At 39.9% G+C, this 24,668-nt stretch overlaps 2 protein-coding genes across 4 annotated transcripts in view; one reads left to right on the forward strand and one right to left on the reverse strand.

Annotated features, from left to right (window-relative positions):
* mcph1 (microcephalin 1) overlaps window positions 1-24,668 on the forward strand; it is a 37,588-nt gene that overhangs the window by 10,055 nt on the left and 2,865 nt on the right. For all 3 annotated transcript variants that reach the window (XM_033613973.2, XM_033613974.2, XM_078160615.1), the window contains exons 11-13: window positions 1,288-1,325; window positions 1,453-1,615; window positions 1,710-1,787. In XM_033613973.2, the coding sequence (XP_033469864.2) occupies window positions 1,288-1,325; window positions 1,453-1,615; window positions 1,710-1,787 (279 nt within the window). The remainder of the gene's footprint in view (window positions 1-1,287; window positions 1,326-1,452; window positions 1,616-1,709; window positions 1,788-24,668) is intronic.
* angpt2a (angiopoietin 2a) lies at window positions 4,707-19,987 on the reverse strand. The gene is made up of 9 exons (XM_033613975.2): window positions 19,494-19,987; window positions 15,363-15,518; window positions 12,194-12,315; window positions 11,835-12,073; window positions 11,328-11,455; window positions 10,856-10,957; window positions 9,937-10,103; window positions 8,336-8,466; window positions 4,707-5,989 (listed from the first exon to the last, which is right to left on the reverse strand). Exons 1-9 carry the CDS (start codon window positions 19,761-19,763, stop codon window positions 5,817-5,819), a joined length of 1,488 nt encoding a protein of 495 aa, XP_033469866.1. The 5' UTR covers window positions 19,764-19,987; the 3' UTR covers window positions 4,707-5,816.

Below are 24,668 nucleotides of genomic sequence, written 5' to 3' on the forward strand. Positions count from 1 at the left end.
CTCATTCAGTGAAGAATTTCCTTCATTTGTGCTGGGAGCGCTGGTGCTTAGAGGCCATGCTGCAGTTCACACCAGCTCTTTGTCAGAGGCTCATTATGTGCGGCTCATTCTTCAATGCCTGTTTTGTTGTGCTGCTGCCAGAACATGTTCACTGCATAAGATAAGCCAAAGTCCCCTTTGAGGAACCTTTAGAATAGCTGCCCATGTTTTGAGTTGTTTGATTGAGTTTGAAAGACCTTGAAATGAGCTGTTTTTCTTGTCACTTGTTGGCAGTGCTGTAGTGTTAGAAGAAGAAAACTGAAATATCAAAACTTTTCCTTTGAACAAAATTTCTGTCAGGACAACAGAGGAGTAGCAGTCATGGGGCGATGGTAACCAACTCAATGAGTTCACAACTCGCTTATCAGGGATAGTGTGATGTGTGAGTGGTGTGGGAGGCACTGGTGGACCGTTTTGGCACCATGTGCGCTGCAGGCCTTAACCCCTGACTTCCAGCTGGGGGACCAGATATCAGAGTGTGGCAGGAAAGGGCCCGGTGGTCCTGTTTGTAACTGCTGCTCAGGTGTTTGTGTCGATGATGGCTTGCTGTATTGCGGCCAAAGTACGAGGCTGGATGGACCACAGACGTCAGATTACAAATTTACAGTTCTGTTTCAGTGGCTCCGAATGTGTTTTTCTCCACTCATGGCCTTGGTGTTTGATTTCCTTTTTGGTCTCTATGCAACTATACATCCGGCAGGGTTATTGAAAGTGCACAGTCTGTCTGGCTGTTGAATAATGATACTTTTTTACCTGTTCAGTGCCTTATCATTCAACAGACCAGCTCACAATACTTACACCCAAAAACACCCATATATGTATTATATTTCCCAGTGCCTTTGGGACATTTCTTATTTATAGATATTGTATTATTGGCTACATTAAAGTGTAGCTTTGTTCCACATAGAGTTCACAGATTTCACTTCTGTTTTCTGTGATTTTTGTCTCCTATAAACACAAGCCAAGAAACAAGTCAAGCCAAATCTGTGCTCTGTAGCTGCTTCACTTAACATCAAATTGTTTGTCACATTAAGTTCTCAGAGAGCACTGTGATTATTAGAACTACTCCCCAAAAATAAAACAGGTGTGAAAGCAATAAACACAGACTGTAATGGTGTAATTGATTTCAGTCTTTGTTTTTGCTCTTACAGCTTTTGTCTAATTTCTTTACAGTTACATTTACTTCACATAATGTTAGTTGAACTGTCCAATACTGATCTTTGTCCCTGTCGTTTCTTTTTGTTACAGACTATGAGAACACTGGTCATGACAAGCATGCCCACTGAGTGAGTACAAACCTTTGTCTTAAGAGTAGATTGCTTCCAACACTTTTTATGCATTGGTGAACAAGCTGGAAAAAAAAGATTGTTGTGTAATTGTTTGGATGCTCTCTGCTCTTCTCAACTTTTGTAGGAAGCAGCACACGGTGGCTCAGGTGGTGACGACACTTGGTGGCTTTTCAATCGTTGACCGTGTTTGTGAGAGCACAACTCACGTGTTGTCTGGGAGTGACCGGCGGACTCTCAATATTCTGTTGGGCATAGCTCGTGGCTGCTGGATCCTGTCTTTTGAATGGGTATGCATGTTTATATTTTTTTCTATGCCATAAGATGAAGTTATTTAGGATGATGATGAAGTTTGACACTTTTATTTTTACTTATCCTGAGTAGATCCTCTGGTGTTTGGAGCAAAGGCAGTGGATTCCAGAGGAACCATATGAACTTTCAGAGCAGTTTCCTGCAGCACAGGTGAGTACTAAGACTATTAATTCTATTCTTATGTTGCCAGTACTAGTTTAATAGTACTATGAAAAGTGCCCGCCACACCACCCTAAACCCAAATGAGCTTTAAACTTTCCTGTAAAGCTCATTATGTTTTATTTTAACTTTAATGGCCCTATAAAAGTTTTCACTGGGTGACACTCATTAATATTGCATAGAGCCTGTGCCCCATATAGGCTGATTACTTAGTAGTGGCCTGGGATTGAATCTGACCTGCGGCCCTTTGCTGCATCCTCTATCTCTCTCTCCCTTTTCCTGTCACTCTCTAGCTGTTTATAATAAAGGCAATGAAATCCCTTCAACATAATCTTTAAAAAACTATATTAAATGACATTCAGTGTACCGATGGTATGTTTGGTAGTTTATACATTTGCCTAGGTTTTCCATTCTAAATGTGACAATTAAAGAAGAAGCCTGTGAATTAAATATATGGAATTTATTTGTTTATTTATTTATTGTATGGCTCTGTGACAGTGGTGGCCGGAGGCACTGTGTTTTTGGGCTGTCCATGCATACATTTCATTCTAGTACACGCAATGTCTTAGGAATGCCTTAAGGGGATTTTATCAAATTTGGCTCAAACATTTACTTGGACTCAAGAATGAGTTGGTTTGACCTCACAAAATATGTTTTTGGCTCAACTCAGGAATTCGTATACTAATTATGACATTTTTTCACACAAATGTCAAATAGAATAAAATAAAGAAGTGATGAGGTTTTATATCCCAAAGGTTAAAGCTCAGCTTCACTGTGACATCATAATATTCTGCACAAACACTTTTCTGGCCATTATTCAACATCATATCTCAGGAACAGAAGAGGTTACATTTGGTCAGGTACTGAATTCATGACTTTAATTTTGGGTGTCTACCTTGAGACTATGCTGATTGTATAGATCTTCTGTGCCGCAGAGGGGAAGATGTGTGTGAAGCATCAACGTTTCGCCAAGACACTTTTAAGACACCATTTATAAAACCTAATATTAAATTCTGTCAAAGTCTTCACTACAAGTACTTTATGAATCTGGACAGACATGGATGTAAACCGCAGCATGACTAGTTGGCGGTGGTACAACCACGAGGTGGCAATTCTAGTTTTGCACTGTTAGCTGTCCTGGACAAGGGCCAAGCTTAAGTTAGAGAATCACACTAATCTATATATCTTAGATAAAAAAAACTTGGTTTAAATTTCTTCAGTTTTATCCTTTTTCTGTATATAAATCATTTTCTATATATAAATCATCTTTGCAGTGCCCCTTTTTGACACTCAATACTAATAAAGACTCGTAAAACCAAAGCTGAGGAAGCTGGACGGAAACCTGCTAATTTTTATTGCCAGTCATCCATTTTCAGTCGGCTTGTTTTTCCTGAGGCATCCTGTGTGAACTGTGAGCGTTGCCTCTTCCTGAACTCGTCATTCATGAATCACTGTCCGCTCTTGCCACTGCGAGGGAAGACGTGGGGTCTTGATGCAGACAAATGTCAACACATTTCCTCCTAGAATTACATGATGGCTTTTGTTGTGACAGACAAATTATTTTTTTATGTCCCTACGGCCGTTTGTCATTCCTTTACTCTTACAGACGCATCCAGTGTCTGGCAAACCACATGCTTCCCTCTTTTACTCAGTTCCTGTGCCCTGTGGAGCGTGATGTTGCCTTCAGCTGTTGTCTGTATTTATGATAGAAACTGATTTTAGATGTAGTCATTAAACGTCCAGTGAGTAGGATTTAGGGGGGATATACTGACAGAAATGGAAAATTATATAACAAGTTTGTTTTCTTAAGTGTATATTCACTGGAAAAAAAGAATCTTTGTGTTTTTGTTACCTTAGAACGAGCTGTTTATATCTACATAGGGAGCGGGTCCTCATCCATGGAGTCGGCCATTTTGCATGGCCATGTTTCTAGAGTAGCCCAAAACAGACACACCAAACACTGGCTCTAGATAGAGCCATTCATGTTTTTGTTAGCAGCCCGTCTGTGATGAGCCAAACACTGTTGGAGAAACACTGATTTTTAACATAAAAGTGTTTAATTCATTGTTTTTTACCATTTAAATCACCTAATCTGCTTGTTTTAGAAAGGAGATGGAGCAGATAATCGGGCTCCTGTTAAAAACCTCCTAAATGTCTGGGTTTAGGGTGCTTTCACACTTGCCCTGTTTGGTTTGGTATAATCAAACTCAAGTTTGTTTGCCCCCTAAGTGCAGTTTCTTTGGGCGTTTGTGAGCACAGGAAGCGCACTGGGGAGTGCACCAAAGCAACCGGACCGAGACCTCTTGAAGACGTGGTCTCACTCCGGTTACAAATGAACCCAACTGCAGTCGCATTACGAGATTGTTTGGGTTAAATAAGCATGAGCATGTTACAATTCGGGAGGATGCATCAAAACATTGTTTACTAGTTGGAGCCGTGCCTCGTTTTCAAACTATGTTTTGACTAAAATGAACAATGACTGTAATATAGTACACAATGACCAGCGCTAAAATCAACCTGTGTAGTTGTCCCTCCATTGTGACGTTAGAAAGTGTCACATGTATCGTGCAAGTGTACTCTTCTTCAATGTTTTGTTTACTCCCTGGATTTTACTTGCATGGAAATTCTGACCAATCAAGAGCAGCGTTCTCGTACACCGTATTTGATCTGGTCCGCTTGTAAATGCTGCCATGAGAATACGAACCAACTCAAGGCAATCATACAACTTTGTAACAAAAGTAGTCCCTGATTTGGACCAAAGCAAGACAACTCTAGGTCTGAAAGCACACTTAAATGATCCATAAGTGTGCTGTTTGATCCATATTTCACACTGTTAGCTATGATCACACCACTCTTCTAATCTAAATTTGAAATGTTCTTGACCTTAAAATCAACAATGAAAAATGCAACTTTGGAGCATTTAGAATTTTTATTTTGTACTTGAAATGATAAAACATTGCTGAAAAAGTTGGGGTGATCTGGTTTTACCAGGCTGTTTGCTGTTGTAGTGTAAAACAGGACTATTGTAGAGAAAGACCGTATAGTTAAGGCTTGTGTCTGAAGCTCTCTGCATAGTGGTTGTGTTTAATATTTAACCTCAGGTATATCACAGCTGGTAGAGCATTACAGTCAAACAGAAAATCTAAAGCCAGTTTGCACTGGAAAGAAATTCAGTAACCTCACTTATACAACTCTTAGATTTTGCTTGTTGAAACTTCAAAGGAAATAATGCATAAATAAAAGAATACATTCCCAAAAGACTGCAAAAAGATCTTCATCATGTGTGAGCATGTGGGAAGGCACTGCAGAATTACATTAAAAGAACTCCTCTTAGTTAATGTGCAATAAAACCGTTAACTAGCTAGGACTCAGGATATGTAACAAATCTCCATCATATACAATAATGTTAAATATCAAATTTAAAATCTACATATAAATTAAATAACAAATGTATGTACATTCTCAGGAGAAAAACAATGTAATCTAAAGAGAAATATTTTCTGTGGCGTTTTTACATCTGCATTTACATTTTAGGCGTTCAACAGAAAAAACAAATCACTTTGAGCCAGTTGTTTATCTGCAGGTTGTACCATAGTCTCTTTCTTTACAATGACATAGGCAACTATTGTTCACAACATAGTTAAATTGGTGAACTACATAAAAATCTTTAAAGAAATAAAATTAGTTCTTAATACTCTGGCCTCTTCTGTCTGGTTAGCTAGCTGAATGTATTTACTATACCTATAGTTATCTATACACACCACAGTCATCAGTATTTTCAGTGTAGATATTTGTTAGCGTCACTTTGACTGTACGTATTTCACAATTTCTTGCAACAACCCATTTGATTCAAATTACTAAACACAAAAAAACATGCACAAAATTCTCTTTCAATGTGTGTGATAATATGTTCATGAAGTGCTTTGGCTCCCTTGACAATTTTTATTTTTGGTTTTGTTGTTTGTTGCGGTTTGTCGAGCAGAATTTGCCTCCCACTTTGTTCAGTCTGAGCGTGACAGTTCAGAGGGAACCTGAGAAGTCTGCCGGTCTGATCATCATTGTAGTAGACTTCAGTGAGTAGCCCGAGCCTTTCCAGTAGTACCATTTGATCCCATTGAAGCGGTTTGAGTTTTGGCCTTGTTGGTAATACATCCCATTCAGATTGGACGGACCGCAGGCGTCAAACCACCAACCTAGAACATCAGAGCAAACCTAAGTTTAGAGGGTATGTTTTCAAAGAGGATCACATGCAAAACAGGGACAGTGTTGGCTGTCGTTTTGGTAACCTGTTTTAAAAACGGTTTGTTTGGTGCGCTTAAACTGTCTCTTTAATTCTTCACAGCTACTTTATAGAATAATAGTCAAATATTACAAATAATTAAGTCCTTTTCAGAATTAAACCAAATTTTTGTTTATCTTGTTGTGACTTTCAATCCAATTATTTGTTACAAATCTGTTTGTTTTTTTATTAAGATAGCTGTGAATGACAGTTCAAGTATCATAGCACACTAGAACTCAAGCTAGAATAAATTAAATTGTATATACAGTGCATGCAGTCTTTGTAAACTGTGCCATCTGGAGACTGCCTACACTCCTGCAAAACCTAAACCTATGAGGTAAACAAGCTGTAACTTCTGCTGCACATTGAACAAATACAGAAGGTTAAAATTTCCACAATCAAATGAACATGAAATTACATGTTTTAATTTATTGCTCTGCAAAAGCTTGGTAGCAGCTGTAGTTGTTGTATAGTTTCTGTGTAATAGGAACCATTAATGCACAGCTGTGTCGCACCATAGCTTCAGTCCATGTCATGTCATGGCATCATAAAATAGCGTGTAGCTACTTGTTAAAAAGTGGAAGTGCACTCTTCTGTACGTGTCATGGTGTCATTCGGCAGCATCTAATTTGGGTGTGACAGTAAAATTACTACTGCTCTTATGCAAAGAGATTGTTGTGACACACATCCCTTTTTGTTTTTAGGTCCCAGTGACACTAAGTTTTCATCAGTATGTGCTGGGACACTGACTGATAACTTGGTTTATATGTTTAAGACTCAGGATTTAGTGGGTTTTTTTTCTTTTTTGGCAGTAATAACTGGGCTGTCACACATGGTCCATAGGGACAGAATGAATATATGTGAACAGCATTTAACAAAATTTGAAAACGTAGTCTTTCAGTTGAAAAAATATAAGGAATGGGGCTCCCAATATGTTTCTACATACTTATTCATTCCCACCAGGATTTTGCGGATTCTTGTTGAGATTGTTGCGGCCTGATTTGCCTGATTTAATGGCAGCTTTTTGGAAAACAAAAAATTGCGTGTGATGCATGTTGAGATGTTTTTGCTTTTTTGTACTTTTTTTTTGCAATGAAATTGCAGGGGCAAGTAAAAATTGCAAAAAATAGTTGCAATGTTGTCTTCTATTCAGAACCTAGGATTATGAGCATTCAGTGTTTCCCACAACAGCTGACTGCCAATGATCAGCTGTTGCTGCCGCTGACGCAGCACTTAAGCACTGTCTCTGTGAGCTGCTCTCCTCCTGGTCCCTCTGCCAGTTAACATGAGCTAACGCAGCAGCAACGGCTAACATCTGACAACAACAACAATCTCGCACCAACACTGAAACAGCCCAACTCTGTCATTTAACTCGTTAATAACTGTTAAATAATGTTAGCTGTCTGATGCTAACAGTTAGCCCCGTCACCATATGTGTGACTCTTTCTCAGGCGTGGAGTTCACACTCCTGCTGCAGAACTCTCATGATAATCAGCAAGAACGTGCAGGGCAAGAGTGAATCAATACGCTGCACACAGCTCTATAATGAAAGAAGATTTTACCTGTTTTAAAAGGTAAAATTTGCAGTAAAGTTGAGGTGATTGGACAAAATTGCTGGGTCAGGCAGAGTTCACAGTGACTGGCTGAACGTGTTAATTGTTGTGACTGCAGCATCCCAGAGTGGCTGCTTGTTATGGTTTCATGCATATTTACTACTCTCATTCAAATTTCTGTTCACTCAATACAGGCGGCTTTGTAATTGTAATTGCAGATCCTGCTGTACTCTTGTTACTGGGTTTGTGCCACTCAGTCACGATTGTGCATAATGTGCAATATGGAGTCCCCAGTGAGAGACCCCTCATGGGAAAAAAGGGAGAGGGTTAGAGTTTTCATGCTTTCCTGCTCACTTGGCAGACCCCAGTACAGAGGGAGACAAACTTCTGGCAGCCGAGTCACTTTCAAGGGAATGGAGGAGGACCTTTAAGCTACAAGAGGAGAGAGGGAAAAGCTCTGTTCCCAGGCTATTAATGTCAGCCATTGTAGGGGCTGAATTCCCTGATGAGTTGATCAGTGATTAACTCTTAGCTAATTGTGCTCTTTGACCAGGCCACAAAAGTACGGGAGCCCTTAAAATGCCCTTTGAAGATTTTTAGGGGAAGTTCCAAGATTTGGGTGGGTGGGAATTTGTTCCACATCACAAATTGACGTGATCGTTGTATTTTTTAAAAACACAAGTTATTTACAAAAATATGTTTCTTACCCCCTGTTGTCAGTTGTGAACATTTGCAAACACATTTGTCGTTGTCTGCATCCTTTGTACTGAAATCACTTCCTGGCTGCCCGATGCTGCTTATTTTGCCTGCTGTTCCACTGAAGCCTTTAAGGTGTATCCTGTAGAATGGAAAAGGAAAAATGAAGGAAGAGGAGGAGGAAGTCTGTGATTGCTGTTCCTCAAAAGGCAACCAACTCGCTTATACAGCTCTTTGGCCATAGCTTCACCAGCACTGGATCTAAACTGGGGTTTGGCATAAAGTGTGTGCTGTTGTCATCACAGATTTGTTCACTTATTTCTGCTCTTTGAGATTTTCACAAGCAGCTTGGTGATTTCATACGCTGTAATGCTACTTTTATTTTTGTGCCAAAGGATTCGTGTTGTGCTATTTGTGCAGTGTCTTTGTAGGAGTTATTTGGAATTACTGAGCCAACTAACTGGAGACCAAATTGGTCATAGTCAAGTAGACATAAGACCTGAAAAGAACTGTGTTGAATCGGAGCATTTCAAGGTCTGTTTGTCAAATTCAAAGGAAGTATCCATTCCGCTCCTGAAATCAGCTTAGGTTCGGAAAAGAAAATACTCCTGAAGGGTGTGTTTTTGCCAAGAGGTGCAGACTGAATGTTTGAAAACCAAGACACTTTATGTATTTCCTATTTTTCAAACGCCGGCCAGTTTTATTACATTTTCTTTGGGCTGATGCCAGTATGTCTGTATCAGGAAGTAAATAGTCTTATACAGCAGAGAACCACCATGCAGAGGAATTTCTATAATGTGTTTTGCTTTTAAGTTAAAATAGGAGGTCAGCATTTATGACCATGAGCTAGATCTTTTTTAAGTGAGTTTCAGAAGATAAATATATGTGCGACACAGTCCAGGGACACGCTGCCAGAATAAAGTATCAATCAAGACTGTGGAATTAATCCTACTTGTACATTAGTGTTGGGAATTAACAACCAGAACGAATTCAGTGGAAAATCCCCACAAACGCCGTCAGTGTGTCCATTAAAGTGGTCTCAACTGTAGAGAATTAGCCTGATAATCAGACTGAATCGTCTCACTTCATTATCTCATTCATTTGCTTAAAAAAACCCAGATGTGGGTGGTGATTCAGAAATATGGGTCCAGGCTATGAGAATGTATGATAATTAAAGCCGTTACGCTTTTAGCTTTGGGAAGATGTTCACATATGAAATAGATATTCATTACACTACATGTTAGTTGGTCTAAAGTTGGTGATTCAGAGATGCTATTTATTTACTCAAGAATGCATCTTGTTTCAAGCACTAGTTTCTCTTTGTGATGCCACCAACATAGCTGTAAATCTCATAATAATTGCAAGGCTCTGTGTTTTGAGGCTGTGCTCCTTGATTAAAAAATTGGCAACAGTTTTTGGGATGTTTTCAGGATTGCAGACTTCAAAAGCACCGTCGTACAGAGAGACACATTATTTGCTGATGGGCTTCTTTGTCCTTAATAACTTGAGCTACATGAGCTGTGAAATTTTGGCTTTACGCAGAAATCAAAGGAAATATTCGGTAATTGCCACCGAGTGTCCGACACACATGTTCCTTTGATTTTGTCAGTACCTGTAATTTTGTGCTTCACCGTCGAGAGAAAACTGATCATATTGTGAGAATCCAGAGTTTCCTTCCCAGTCGCTCAGCTGGATCCTCAGCTTGTAGGACTGCAGAGTCGTCAGCTTGGAGACAAATTCATTTCCTAACCAGAATTCACCTGAAGGTTCCCCAAACCCCTGAAAAGACACGACAGAAATGTAATTAAACCCTGATGAACCCCTGCAGGGGATGCTTGTGGGTTATTTTTATCATTAACATAACAACAAACAGACAGAGGACACTGTGTACATTTCTCTGCTGTTACACTGTAAGTTATTTTTCTCTGGAGCTAAAATATTTCATCAGAATACTTAAAATACCATCAGCTCTTACACAAAACAATCACCAATATTCATATTCACAATGAGATATTGAGAAGAAAGTATGCCAGATTTAACTGAGCTTGCATTGTGGTAGGAATAAAGGAAACGGCATGAATGCTTTCCTCTGTTGTGATTGCTCTGTAGGGACTTCAGATTCTTTTTGGTACAGTGTTGGCCCGTTTGTCTCCTACTTGGCGTTGGCAATCCTGGTCTATTTTTGGGAATCATCTTTTGATTGTAGATTTTAAGCACAGTTTCAGATGCACTCACAGAAATTGAATTGAAGCTGGTGCTTGCAGGTGGCAAAATTATAGTGATTTCATATTCAGATTATTTTCATGAATAGCAGATGGCGATCACTCAGGATCTCTGTCTTTATAGTATGTCCCTTCATCTTTGGATTGCATGTAGTGGACACCCGTAACAGAACAGAATCACCGGGCCTTTGAAGCACTCTCAGTGGATGGCCAAAACAAAATCTGCTCACTGTAGTGTGCATTTGGAATGAAAACCGTAGCCTAGGCTGTATTTTTTTAAGGGAAGAATTTCTTGTTGATAGCTTTTACCTTTTTGTACTCCTGCCACGTACGGTGAAAGTCAACATGGCCGTCAAACCGTTTTTGTAGTACTGTCCACCCACCTCCTTCTGTCTCCATGTCACAGAAAGCCTTCAAACAACACAAGGATAAAGGAGCTACTGCAATTATTATTCAAAATTAATGCTCTGTGAAGAATTAATGCTCATTTATAATTAGACAATGCAGTCGTATTTGAGTTTGGTCTGAATAAATGTTAAGTCGCAGGCAATTGATACAGAAGTCCAAGGCTTATTCACTGAAAAGTTTCTAAGGAGATCACAGTTTCAGCTCAAGCATGCACATCATTAATGGAAGTCTGAGAACATTTTAATTTACCTACCCCGCCCTCTAACACAATACTGTTTACCGAGCACTTCCAGAGGTTTTATTCACAAGGTTGTGTAAGTGTGGGTGGGTCAGTGCACGCCTGGTCTGACTCTGTGAAACAGGCTTACTTTACCTTCACTTCTATTGTAGTGTTGGGTAAGGTGAGCGTGTAGACTCCACTCTGAGTGTTTCCTGACTTGTAGACAGCAGCACAGTCAGTGAATGAGGTAGGGGTGTCCTGCATCATGGAAGTTTTACTCCCTGCAGAGGAAATTAGCCTTTTTAATTTGACACACAACTGTATGACATTTAAGCGTCCTCCTTTGATAAGTTCACATCTGCTGAGGAAAAAAAAGGCCACATTCATTGCTTCAGTGTTACTGCTTAGACAGTGAGGCATGTTGCAGTTAGAGGTGGGTAGCCTTTTTTTGTGCAGCACAACCAAATACAGTGGCCTCAGTGATTAAACTTGGTTGTATTTGTTTCAGGGCCATTTGATTGAATTAATTTGTGCAGGCGTTAAATTGATTTTCAGGGGCGAGAGCAGATGGTGCTTGCAGCTCCCAAGTATGGATGTGTTTTGTTGTAAAATGCTAATAATAATTTATATAATATAATAAATATAAAGGTTAAGACTCACCTCGAGCTGAGCCAGCAGAGATGGTGTGAATGAGGTTGTTCACAGTGTCCAGTAGTTCCTGCTGCTGACGCTGTAGTACGGTGTTGTTGGAGGACACTTTGAGCAGCTGCTGCTCCAACTCGCCTATGATGGCCGTCTGCCTCAGTATCAGAGCCTGAAGCTGCTCTTTCTCATCTCGAATCAGCTTCAGCTCCAGCTGCCTCTGCTCCTCTATCTCCACCACCTTTTTCTCCAGAAAGCTGAGGAGAAGCAGGTGACAGGTTCAGTAGCGAGCTTTGCTTTGCACATCAGCACAAATTGTCAGTGACACTGAAACTTAGTATTAGCTGTAATTTTATGTCGTGATTTGATGTCCTCACCTGTTTTTGTCATTCAGCTTGCTGATGTCATTTGTTTGGACAATTAGTTGTTTTTCCAACTTGTTGGTTGACAAGGAATTTTCGAGAAGTTGACGCTCAAGTCGAGTTGTATGATGAATTACCTAAGAACAAAAGAATAATTTGAAGCACTTTAGTCGACTGAGTCCACAAGATACCTTATTAAACAGTGTGTTTATCCATTAGTAGATTTTTAAATGATCCACACTGACTCACTATGATCTAAAGTCTTTGTACTTCACATCAGCCTCAAGAAGGACTCAAGATCCTCAAGTAATGCCATTTATTTTCCCTCAAAACACAGCATGGCCCCAAGTAGGGGTGGGCGAAATATCGATTCTACTCGATGTATCACTGCTTGTTCCACGTGGGAAGTATGACATGGATTATTGTCACATTTTTTTAAACCACCAGCATGAGACTTGCTTTGCGGTTTTGATTATCTCCTTCCCTCACATGGCTATCTCCTCCTCGCAGACACACAAAAAAAGGCACGCACATGCCCCACCCATCCAGACCACTCTCCCGGGTGATAGTGTGAGCAGGTGAAGCGTGTGTTTCTCTATCTGCAGGCATCCATACCGCGAGTATTTAGTTGCATGTAGTGACTATGGTGCACCATTGTGACTTGCAAATATCATTAGTAAGTGAACTGGAGAGTAAATGTAATGTAAATGAATCCTCACGTTTAATGGTGCCGCTGAAAGGGCTTAAAGGGATAGTGCACCCAAAAATGAAAATTCAGCCATTATCTACTCACCCATATGCTGACGGAGGCTCAGGTGAAGTTTTAGAGTCCTCACAACACTTGCGGAGATCGGCGGGGGGATCGGCTAGCACACCTAATGGCTGACGGCGCCCCAGACTAACATCCAAGGACACAAAATTGAAACCACAAAGTATCTCCATACTGCTCATCCGTAATGATCCAAGTGTCCTGAAGCCCCGACATAAAAAGTTGTTTTTAGCCTCACTGTAGCCTATAGCTCTGATTGCTTCTCAGTGCTCCGCGCTCATGTGTGCGCGCTTGTGCGAGACCAGCGAAAGCATGAGCTTTGCTCACCTGTGTTTACATCACGTGACACGTGCACCACAGGGAGAGACAACAGTAACCACAGTAGCTAAAAGATCATTTGCACTACGGTCTTTTAGCAAAGGACAGCCCAACATGTCTGCAGACTTTGAAATTGAGGAGGAACAGCATTTCTTTTTCTTTGTTGAGCCGTATTTGTTTGAGTCCGAGTATACGCACGGAACTCAGGCTACTGGACGAAGCAGCTGCCACAGCTCATGAGCCTCAGCCAGCCGCAGAATACCAGAGTCGAGCACTGGAAACCTGGTGGTGTAGTTGTTTCAAATGCAAAGCAATGCCAACGGATGAGGAAAGTCTTTGATGCTCAGACTGGGAATTGGCGATGCCTGCACTTGAGAATCTGGACACAAGTACTGACGAGACTGCTGCTCTTCAGAGACCATGCATCACTGATCAACCTGAGTGCACACACGTGAGTGCGGAGCACAGAGAAGCAGTCAGAGCTACAGGCTACAGTGAGGCTAAAAACAGAGTTCATATGACGTTATTCGAAACAACTTTTTATGTCGGGGCTGCAGCACACTTGGATCACTACGGATGAGCAGTATGAAGATACTTTGTGGATTTAATTTTGTGTTCTTGGACGTTAGTCTGGGGCGCCGTATGCCATTAGGTGTGCTAGCCGATCCCCCCGCCAATCTCCGCAAGGGATGTTAGGACTCTAAAACTTCACCTGAGCCTCCGTCGGCATATGGGTGAGTAGATAATGGCTGAATTTTCATTTTTGGGTGCACTATTCCTTTAACAACAGCTGAATTTTCACCGGAAGCATCACACAACGAAAACCTCATCACTTCTGGCCCAAGATGAGCGAGGTTCTTCAGAATAAAAGCACCAGTGGTTCCGCTTTGATTTATTTAATTGTAACAAAATTTTATTTAAATTCATTATAACAATACTTCATTTGATTTTATTGTCTAACAGTTGCTACTTTATGTAACTTTATTGTAACTGCAGTTTATTTATTGGTATAGTACATAGCCAGTCTACAGTAGTTTAAATGAGATTTTTAAATATCGAGATATATATTGTGTATCGCGACATAGCCAAAAAACATTGCAATATTATTTACAGGCCATATCGCCAGCTCTAGTCCCATGTTTAGTCCCATTGATGTTCAAATGAAACACTCATCTACTATTGACAATTTACTTAATTATATAGTATGCAAATGACAACACTGCTTGCAGCAATTTAGAAAAGAAAGTAAAAAAGCATGTAGCATATGGGAAGGTGGAGCAAAAGAGCAATAAACAACATGTATAAAAATGCTACATACCAGTCCTAAAAAAAGTTTGTCTGGTCAACAGGCAATTTTTACAAGTAATTCAGATATTAAGGACTGTCCTCCAATAGTGGATCAAGGACACACAAGCCCAGTTTGCACATCCAGAGTGAACAAACAGCCATTTGCAAAATGGAAAAAAACATGACAGGAAAGAAGGACAAAACTCCAATACAGCAGACGTACCTGAACAAGGGAAACATCTAAAATCCACCTATTTTCACAGACAGATGAATTGAACTGAACTCTGGGGTTGGGGACCTTGCCTCTAATTTCCCAGTTCGGAGGAACTGAACTCAGCAAAAAGCAGGTTGTTTACATGGATCCTAGCTATGTGTCTCCAATGGAGCTGTTGATGCCTTTGAACAGACGGATGTCTGATTGTGACAAACTGATAGACCCTTTCTGTGGGAATACGAGTGTGCTAATAACAGGAAATGCTGTACAGTTGGCTCACATAAGGTCATTGACGTGTAGCCACAATAATAAACTGACGCAGTTGTGCCTGTTTTTCCCTCTGCTTATTTTTTTTTTACATTATTTAATGCAGTGTATCGCAGCATGCACTTAGACTGGCAGCTTTGGATGGAAAAAGTCATTTTGAACCTATTAATGTTTTCATGTTATTAAAAACAAACTGCAGCACATTTTTATTCTGTTGAAAAGCCTATTATGTTTTTATGTAAACTGTTATGACAGTTTGGACTTTCTCAGTGTTCTGCTGCATGGCATGTGTTCACTTTTTAGGTAAGGTAGCAGCAGTGCAGCCTCACCTGTGCCTCCACATTGGTCAGTTTTCTTGTTTGCTCTGCAGTTTGACTCAGCAGGTTTGTTCCGATTTCAATCATCGTAGCTGTGTGGTTGTGTACAGCAGTTTGCTGGATCTGGACCATGTCCTGCTTCATGCTGTCCTGTATGTAGTTCTCAAGCTGCAACACAGAAGAAAGAGAATTGAGCTTAAGAGTCACTGATCAGTATCAGTAAGCAGTGGTTTTGTTGTGCATGCACAATCCTGTATTACATTACTATGGCAGTTCACAGACTGAAAACTGGGTGCTGCCCACTACAATCTTCTTCTGTAATGTTGTGCACAGAGCAGCTCTGTTTGTTGAGCAACCTCGGTTCTTGTCACTTGTTCTCTTTTCTTGTTCAGATTCACCCTGTTGGTTCTGGGACTCTGTCCAGGGACTTCGGTCTTTTGAATGATCATTGTACACTGACTGGAGTACAGTTAACACCACTTGTCATATCAACAGTTACCTAGCTCTTAACAGACATACTGTGTGTAGCTTTGCTTCTTAAAGTGAATTGAGGGAAAACAATGTGTTCAAGTTTCTTATTTTCAACATCTCTGGGAAGCATGTAGTAGACATTTTGTATATTTTATTGTTGCGTTCTTTTTCTCCCTGATTACACCAACCTTTTCCCTTCTGTCTTACTCACGTCATCACAGAAGGTACACTGGTCTCCACATAATATCCTAGCAACGATGGTGTCATCAATTTGAAATATCTGTGTTGCCATCATGCTTTCTCCACTTTTATACCGTAAGTGCATGAGAATATGCATTTAACAGCCTATCTCTTAATAGATTGATGGTGCTATATTAGAGATTTATTAAGAAGCACCATAGTTCCATTATGTAAGAAGAGCTCTATTGGGATAAAGATAAACAGACTCTCCCATGACAGTGTATTTTCAATTGTTTTCAATATATATATTGTCAAATATTTTAAAAGCTTCTTGAAATTGAAACGTGAGATCACATATCAGAGTGTGGATTAAACCAGCTGGTTTTCGTAGCAAAGTAATGAAATACTAAGAATCTTGAGCCAGTTTATTAATTTATTTATCTCATCGTGACTCAAAATAATAAAAACATTTGCAGCTCTGATGTAACCTTGCCAATATCAAACCTCTTAATCATAGGAATAATACAATGAGTGTGCATACCCTCAGGGTGGGAAAGGGTCAATGTTTCATCTTTACAAGATTCGTTCTTATCTACCTTACAGTATTGCCAGATTTAGACTGAGACCAATCATTAAGTTATTTCCTGCATGGTGTTCCTGAGTGGCAATCAGGTCACACGACTGGTAAACAGGATGGAAGTGTTGAGTGAGGAGTTACATCCTTCATGACAGTGTGATATGCGTGTGCAACCGGAAAGCAGCATCCGTTGAATATCTTTGTCATCTACAGTAAGTTTGCATAATCACTTTGTTATTTACTCATCAGTCAGCGGTGCAACTCCGAACAGCCGATTTCACCGTCATTTTTACAATGGAAAAATACAACTACGATCTGCAATTAGCGCTGATTTTGTTTGTCTTCCTTTCATGACGTCCAATTTGTTTATGTTGTTGGATACACAAAGGGGATGTGTGTTAGGTGGAAGGCTGTCATTTGAAATGTTGGCAGGATGTCCCATTGACAGTCAATGATCTAATCAGTTGTTTACTCAGTGTACCTCCAAGGCGTCAGTAAGAGGTGACTGAGTTCCTCAACAAATTGTTTTCCTCCATTGTCATCAGCTGGTGCAGTGTTAATAGGAATTTGAGAAATTAAGCAACTTTTGGAACTGATGGAAATCTCCACTGTGTCCTGATTTGAAATAAAGTGCAGAGAAGCATGGCTGTGGATCATAGGAAGACTACATAGACATCCTGAATATGTTTATGTGACAGCAGCGTGATGTTATTTAAGCTTTTACGGGACAGTCTGACTTCTCTGGCAATATCTTGTTTTATAAAGTTATTTACCAGGGTTCCCACGGGTCCTTGAAATCCTTGGAAGTTTGTGAATTTGAATAAATAAAAACCTTAAAAGTATTTTAAAAATAGACATAATTGGATCGAAGTTACATATTTTGTGCAAGAATAAAAATTCTCTGTCGCTCAGCGTACGCAATACATTATTTTGATGTTAAATGCACTTTTTAATTGTTGATTTAAAACTCTGTAGAGCCTGCCTCTCATCATAAAAATTCTCAGTGTTGAAACAGTGATTAGCCCTGATCCATGTCTCAAACTATGCTGTGTCGGGCCCTTGAATTTGATGTTTAGGAAGGTGTGGGAAACCTGTTCACACTCTATTTAAGCTCCTGCATGCATCAAGCCACTCCTGTAAAAAAGGTTTGATGAATCAAAGCTCCGATGAGTGAGGCACTTGTAAATCAACTTATACAGTATGTCATCCATCCATCCATCCATCAATCTATCCCTCCTGCTTTTTCCTATTGAGGATCATTGAGAGTTAAAAACCTTTCACAACACAACACGAACGTTTTAATCAAAAGTAGAATTGTATTATTTGAAGACTCCCGTATACAGTTATGAATGAAAGTTGGCTTACAGCTACGGTATTTATTTTTACTGTCTCGCATAAGAGTTAATGTGTCTTTCTTATATTATCTGTGATGACAGAAGTTGTCGAACACCTCACCTCTCCTCAACACTTCACAGCTCATTAGGCTAAATAATTAAATTGTTTATTTCACGTTATTTCTGGGTCGTGAAGCTAGTAATGGCCGTAGCGCACCTGCTGAATGTTTACAAAGTCTGGTTTGGATTTGGGTGTATTTTTTACAGTTCTTATAATCATTTCTGTTCTTTATGGAAAAAAAGTGTCAAGGTAATTTTAGTAAAGAATGCTGGTGTTAAAAAAACACCCATAAACTTCACACTTGAGCTGTGATGCAAGCTGTGCAAATCAGTCCAACAGAAGAAAAAGGTACTGGAATCCTCCTCCAAGAATGCTGATAGAGGTGCAGCTAATTATCAGCAGTGCTTCTGTCTTTGTAAGAAATACGTAATCTGTCACTATGTCAGATGTGTTGTTGGACCTTGGCTTGGATTTTGGCCCTTGAGCTATTGTGCCCTCTCAGCTCTTCTGTGGAAAAGATCAGAGCTCGCTTTATGCTACCCGACGGGAATTGTGCGATCAAGCTTTGAGGTGTTTTCATCTTGTCTGGCTCGTCATGTATAGTTCTGATTAGTAATCACACTCTGAAGCGGGAGCAGAGAGGCAGCTAGACAAGAGGCAGTTCGCTTCTTTGACCTGCACAAGTAATGGCTCTGCAAACTGAAAAGGGAAGCAAGCATCACTTGTGTGGACACCTGTGTCGAGTCTTTGTCAGTCATCAAACCAATTATGTCCTTTTGCACAGAATCAAAGGGTCTCACAGACACCCAGCACACGTTTTATGTTCGTTTACACAACTGCCATATCAGAGTAGACTCTCAAAGAAAAGCTTTTTAAACAGAAATAAAATATGGCTGGTAGCGTTGTGTGAGGTTTTAATGTCACAGCTCTGACATAACTACACGTTTAGATGAAATTGTTCTTGCTAATCTAAGCCATTGCTCATTTTAAAATGATTTTGTCATGTCATATGTTTGTTGGAGCAGTTTTATCACTCTTTTATTATGTGGTATTGGTCAAGCCTTACTCATGTTAGTATGGCACTTAACAAAGAGCTTGTGGTTTAACATGAGCCTGAATAATTTGCCCATTGCATGATGACAAAACCAGCAGTTATCCTTGAATTTTTGTGAGTCAGAAAAAACAAGTTTCTTTTCATTCTGATGCTCCACATTAGATCATTCTACAATGGCAATTCTGGTCAACATTTATCCAAGTTATCCTTGTACACCGTACTAGGTGTTTGAGTTTCTTTAAAGTGCTACCTTATTTCCTTTCCAGATAATTGGAAAGGAAGTATGAATATCTCCAGTGGCACCTGTAGAGGAAGTGTAGCTCTACAGCACATTTTGTCCTCTTATAAATAGCCTTCATCCTCTTTTCCTACAAAAATACCTCTCTAAAATTACCGTAATCACAACAGTCATTGATATCACATTGTCATGCATTGATGTGACACAATAGGCGTGACATAACTTTACCTTAAGCAGCCACTGTGTGTTGTTCTCCATGGTGATCTCCAGTTGTTCCAGCCTCTGAGCCGACTCGTCGTTGTCCACAGGCCCATCCTTTTGGACCGGATTATTGTAGTTGCTCCTCTGGGTTTGGCAGTTTTCCTGCTCAGGCAGCAGAAAGGTGTAGCTGCACGGCCCGTTCTGGATCTGGTATTGTCTCTTACCCCCAGCACTATATCCCGTCCCCAGACCAAGGCAGAAACTTAAAACTAATAAGACCACATGCAGCATCTTCATAGTAGAGCTATTTAGCTAAAAAATAAAGTTAATAAGAGTATAACTCCTTGGACTGGAAGTCTCTCCCCAGCAGCATCCAAGTGTAAACAATCCTCTTGAGGTTCTGCAGATTCCTTTTATTACCTCTCAGTGGTAGGAGGGGAAAAAGCCATCAGGAATTAGAGGTAGTGTGTCATTCCCTTTGGTTTACCGGTGCCAGACTGCATGTGCTCGCTTTTCATCAAGCCCCCAGCCACTTGTTTGAGCTGCTCGAGGCCCCTCTGATTAGCTAACTGTGAGTCGAAACCACTCCCCCGTCACTGTGACCAGTCACTGTGAAGAGCAGTGAAGTGGAGATTCCTTTCAGTACGCAGTCACTTCACAACACAGACGAGCAGATGCACACAACTACACACGTTCCACTATATCCTCCACGTGTTTTTTTTTTTCTTTTCTACTTGAACAGCTACTCAGGATGCAGCTGTCCTCCTCCAGCACACTCTGTGATAGTAACAGTGTCCATCCCATTCATTGAAAAATGTTTCCCGGCCTACGACAAACACTCTTGTGTCTTTGAATGGGAGAGTCACAGGAAAAATAACTCACTCCACTTATTTTCCTACTTTGTTCTTTTTAAAATGCTTTATTAATATCTACTGATCATCCTTTTTGCTTAGACTTTTTCTTAAGATCAGTTAGGTTTATTTCACAAGTTCAGAATGCCATAAAACAATCCAGAGTTCCCAGATGTTGCTTCGGGTCTCAGGGTCCATAAAGTCTCATATCATCTGTTATTGGTACAAACTAAAAGTGCCACTTGATGACCTCTGACCACAAAATAGTCATGGCTGTTTTTATTTGTCTCTGCTTCAGGGTATACTTGTGTAAGATTCAGATGAAATGTACTTGGCAGATCTTGTTCTGAGTCATAAATATAACTAAAGCATAATCCAGTATAAGTATAATTATTTTTGCTTTCAGATCAGACAATACAATTTTGTAAGTACCTTAGTTAGATTTGAGATTTTATCAGCTTTCGCGTACGTGGGCAAGCTGTGGGTGTTTTCTGTATACTGTCCCAAATTTTCATGTCCACACCAGCTTGAAATGGCACGACAAAAACAATCCCACACAGAGGAACTATTTCACGTTTAATCTTAAATGTGAATCTGTGCAAGCATAACTGTTAATACCGTAAATATCAGACTTAATATAAATTATCAAAAAAAAGCTTGGATGTGTTCCAGATTTGTTAAAGCAGCGTTGTCATTTTCAGGCATGCTCTGACATTGTTAAGGACTGGAGCATTTGTGGACAACATGCCTGAAATGCTTGTGTTAGTAAGTTGTTTTATGTGGCTTAAAGAAAAAAAAGTTCTTGAGTAGAAAATGGGACTGAAACTGAGTCACCCCTGGGTTAGATTTCTGGAAAAGCTTATAATGATACAGCTGCATACAACCTTAACCTGTTATAATGACTGACCTGCAGGACACAAATGGAAAATGTGGCATCTTTTCTCCAAATTTCAGCATTATTGCAACATGAGAAAGGTTTGCTGAACTCCTTCTGAGAGGTCTCGTGTCACAGTGGGAAACAGAGTGCAGGAAAGGTAATGGCATAGAAGGATGTTTTGTCATATACTGCAGGAATGTGCCTCCATCAAAGACTGTGTCCTGTTGATTCAGTGGCTATACTCTTTACTCTCCCCAACAATAAAATCTGAAAACACATAGACCTTGGTCCATCTCCAACAGACTGCTGTATAACAGACTGAGCTTTATATTGTACTAAATAGTCATTTTACCTTGGCTTAACTACACTTAAGTGTCAATCACATATTTCATTTTTTGACAGGAAAGCTGTAGATTTGCCTTGTGTACTTGGATAGAAATACCGAAACAGAATTGTAGGAAGTGGGCTGATGTAATAGTCACTGTATAAGGGAAATGCAACATATTTACGGCACATTACCAAAGAGGAAGGACTTACCGTCATTCTAAAAACACTGACTCTTTCAGGTGTTCCCGCTGAATCACTCAAGCTTTAACAGCACCCGTTATTAAATTTATATATATCACACTAAACATGCTGTCATGCTGCGAGCAGACAATATGACTTCTGCTGAACTACCAAGCACATGCTGTATTTTGTTAAACAGGGCTGTTATTTTATTCTTTGTATTGGTCGTTAGAAACCTGTACAAGTTGTATGTGTCTCTGCAGACTGTGCACAACAAGAAAAAGTAAACGTTATATTAGTTGCTGCGAAGATATTGATTGGACTGTCAGAGTAAGAAGGTGGGATTTCCCATTTGAAGAATAAATAGTTGCTGGCACTTTACAGTGTAACTCATGTTACAGCAATTTCAGGAGTGTTGATCAGAGAAAGCCTGTTGCCACTGGCATCTCTATGAGCAGTCCTCTGGAGATTTGAAAAATTCAGCACTGTGATACTGAAAGAATACAACAAACATGCTTTAGCTTGCAGCTAGTTTACAAACAAATATTTAATACAGGGATGTGGATCATGAAGACTGTGTATTTAATGCAGCAGTATAGATTTGAAATGTAATGTATGCAAATGCAAACTGCTGCTGGTCACACCACAGAAAGTAAATGTTTTTTATCGTGAAAATTGTTTAATGACACATTAAGGAATACTTTAAAATGGTCATTTGTATGTCAATCACTCACCATGTGTTACGCTGAATTTGTGAAGAAAACTCTGCCTCAGGTTGAGCAAAGAATCAAAAATATTGGAGAAGAGTCTAGGTGAATTGAAGTCATAGCAAAACTATATTAAAACTTCCATTTACTGTCTCTCACAACTGGCACAGTATAATCCAAGTCTGATTTATCCAGTCATATGCTCAGTGCCTCCCTGACAGCCCTGTATTATGGGGAACTGAACTAAAAGTGAAACTCGTTTAAGCTCTCTTCAAAGCCAGACTCCATTGACAAAAACAGTAATTTAATTTTACCTCACTGAACATGGGAGCTGCTGGTCTATCACTGCCTCAGTCTGTAGTTTGATTGTGTTATTGAGTGACTTTCATGAATTCTAACGAACCATTTGAAGTCACACAGTAACACACTAATAACTAACTGATTGAGGCAGCTATAGACCAGCAGCTCCAGCGTTAAGCGAGGTAAAATTACTGTTTTGTACTGTCAGTGGATTCTGGCTATGAAGAGAGCATCAATAAGTTTCATTTGCAGTTCAGTTTTAAAGAGTAACATTTAGCGAAAATGCATGTGTTTTTGTGAAGTTCTCAGCATATGACTGGATAAATGAGACTTTTTTTACTGCACAGTTATGTGAGAGTTTGATAACAGATGTTTTGATACAGTTGTGCTGTTAAATGTGTTGATATAGTTGTGCTGTGTGTATCATCTTCGTCTCATGCTAATAAGACGTTGCTGCTGCTTTAAATCCAAATAGATCACTGTATAATAAAGCTCTGAAAGTTGTATATAAAGAAACCACGACAGCATCATCACTGCGATCTACTCAGCAAATATAAAATGTTAAGCTTTGATAGCCTTAAGGTCTGCCTCTAGGGGTGACTGCAGCATTCTGTTGTGGAAATTCTCCGCTGCTGGTGAAGAATGAAACAGACACTTATGCCAGCCGACAAGGTTTTAATTTTCTTTGCAAAGAAAAGGTCAATCAACACACGAGTGGTCAGAATGAAGAAAGACCCCGAGCATGGGAAAGCCTAAACATTCATACCTGAGGAACACCTCTTAAGGTGTGTTTCACACCTGGGGTATCCTGCAGGGTTTTGTATCCAGGTGGGAGGTTAAGAGGTCTAGACATCACAATTGAAAACAAAGGAGCTGGTATCTTGATGAGAAAGTGGGAGGTGAGGCATCTCAAGTAGTTGAAAACACAAAGAAATTACAATTATGGTTCCAAGATGAACCTCTGCTTTCTCTCAATTAGCTTCTTCATGTAAAGCCATCTAAGAATGGGGCAGGCTTCCAGATGCTTTAAAAAATACCACAAGTTATCACAGTTTCCCCCTTGATGGATTTTAAGCAGTCAGTCTTGTCAGCACTGATCTCAGATAGATATTAGAGGTTACCCCAACAGGTACATAGAGGTAATAAGTTACCCTTGTGGTTACATGTGCTGCTAACTTTGCCACGTGTAACGTATTTATCGTATATTTCTTATTGTAAATGGTATTGTGCAGCCTGTGCCTGCCATGTTCATTGTGTAATTTTATTTTTGTTCATTGCGTCTACTTGTTACGTGTAGGACTACAGATGGAAATAAGCATTTCACTAAATCTGGTGCAACCATGTTTTCATTTCTTGTAAATGATAAATGTCATTGCACACTGTCCTCTTATAAACGCTGCCCCCTTTCACTCCAATGCATCAAGAATTTTCCCTGTTTTTGGATTCTTCTGTCACCGTGGAGGCACGTGAGAAAAACACACATTTTCTGTATATATATCCCCACATTGATCAAGTCATTTTTACAGTCTCATAAAAGAGTTTCCAGAGGTTTAATGTGTATTCTTAGCAGCAGAACTCTTGTCGTCTACATACATGTGCTTAATATGCCTTTTTGTGTTGGACTGTTTCGTCTTTCAGTTCATAAAGCCTCTTCTCTCCCATAACAGACCTCACATGTAGTCTTTAATCATTCTCTTTAAAGTGCACCATGTAGGTTAATGTTAACCTGACCCTGTCCCTGACCCCTCTGACCAATCCCTGATCACTTGAAGTAAAATGAAACCTGTGTGAACATTGACAAAAGACTAAAAGCCTTAAAGCTTGTTTCCTGGCGTTCAGCTACAGAACAGATTGTCCCCTTCAGTTTAACAACTGACCCCTGCTGGATACAGAGCAGGCCGGTAGTGAGAGCTCAGAGCATCACTCATCAGACCCGAAAGGAAACAGAACCTCAAAGAGA

The sequence above is a fragment of the Epinephelus lanceolatus genome, chromosome 17, assembly GCF_041903045.1.
Source record: "Epinephelus lanceolatus isolate andai-2023 chromosome 17, ASM4190304v1, whole genome shotgun sequence".
NCBI classification, from domain to species: domain Eukaryota; kingdom Metazoa; phylum Chordata; class Actinopteri; order Perciformes; family Serranidae; genus Epinephelus; species Epinephelus lanceolatus.

Excerpts from the sequence above, each read along its gene's own strand:
- angpt2a (XM_033613975.2), bottom strand. The coding sequence starts at position 19,763 with ATGAAGATGCTGCATGTGGTCTTATTAGTTTTAAGTTTCTGCCTTGGT. Across the intron at positions 15,519-19,493 it reads ACACACAGTGGCTGCTTAAG|CTTGAGAACTACATACAGGA; the intron begins GTAAAGTTATGT and ends TCTGTGTTGCAG. Across the intron at positions 11,456-11,834 it reads CTCTGCTGGCTCAGCTCGAG|GGAGTAAAACTTCCATGATG; the intron begins GTGAGTCTTAAC and ends TTTCCTCTGCAG.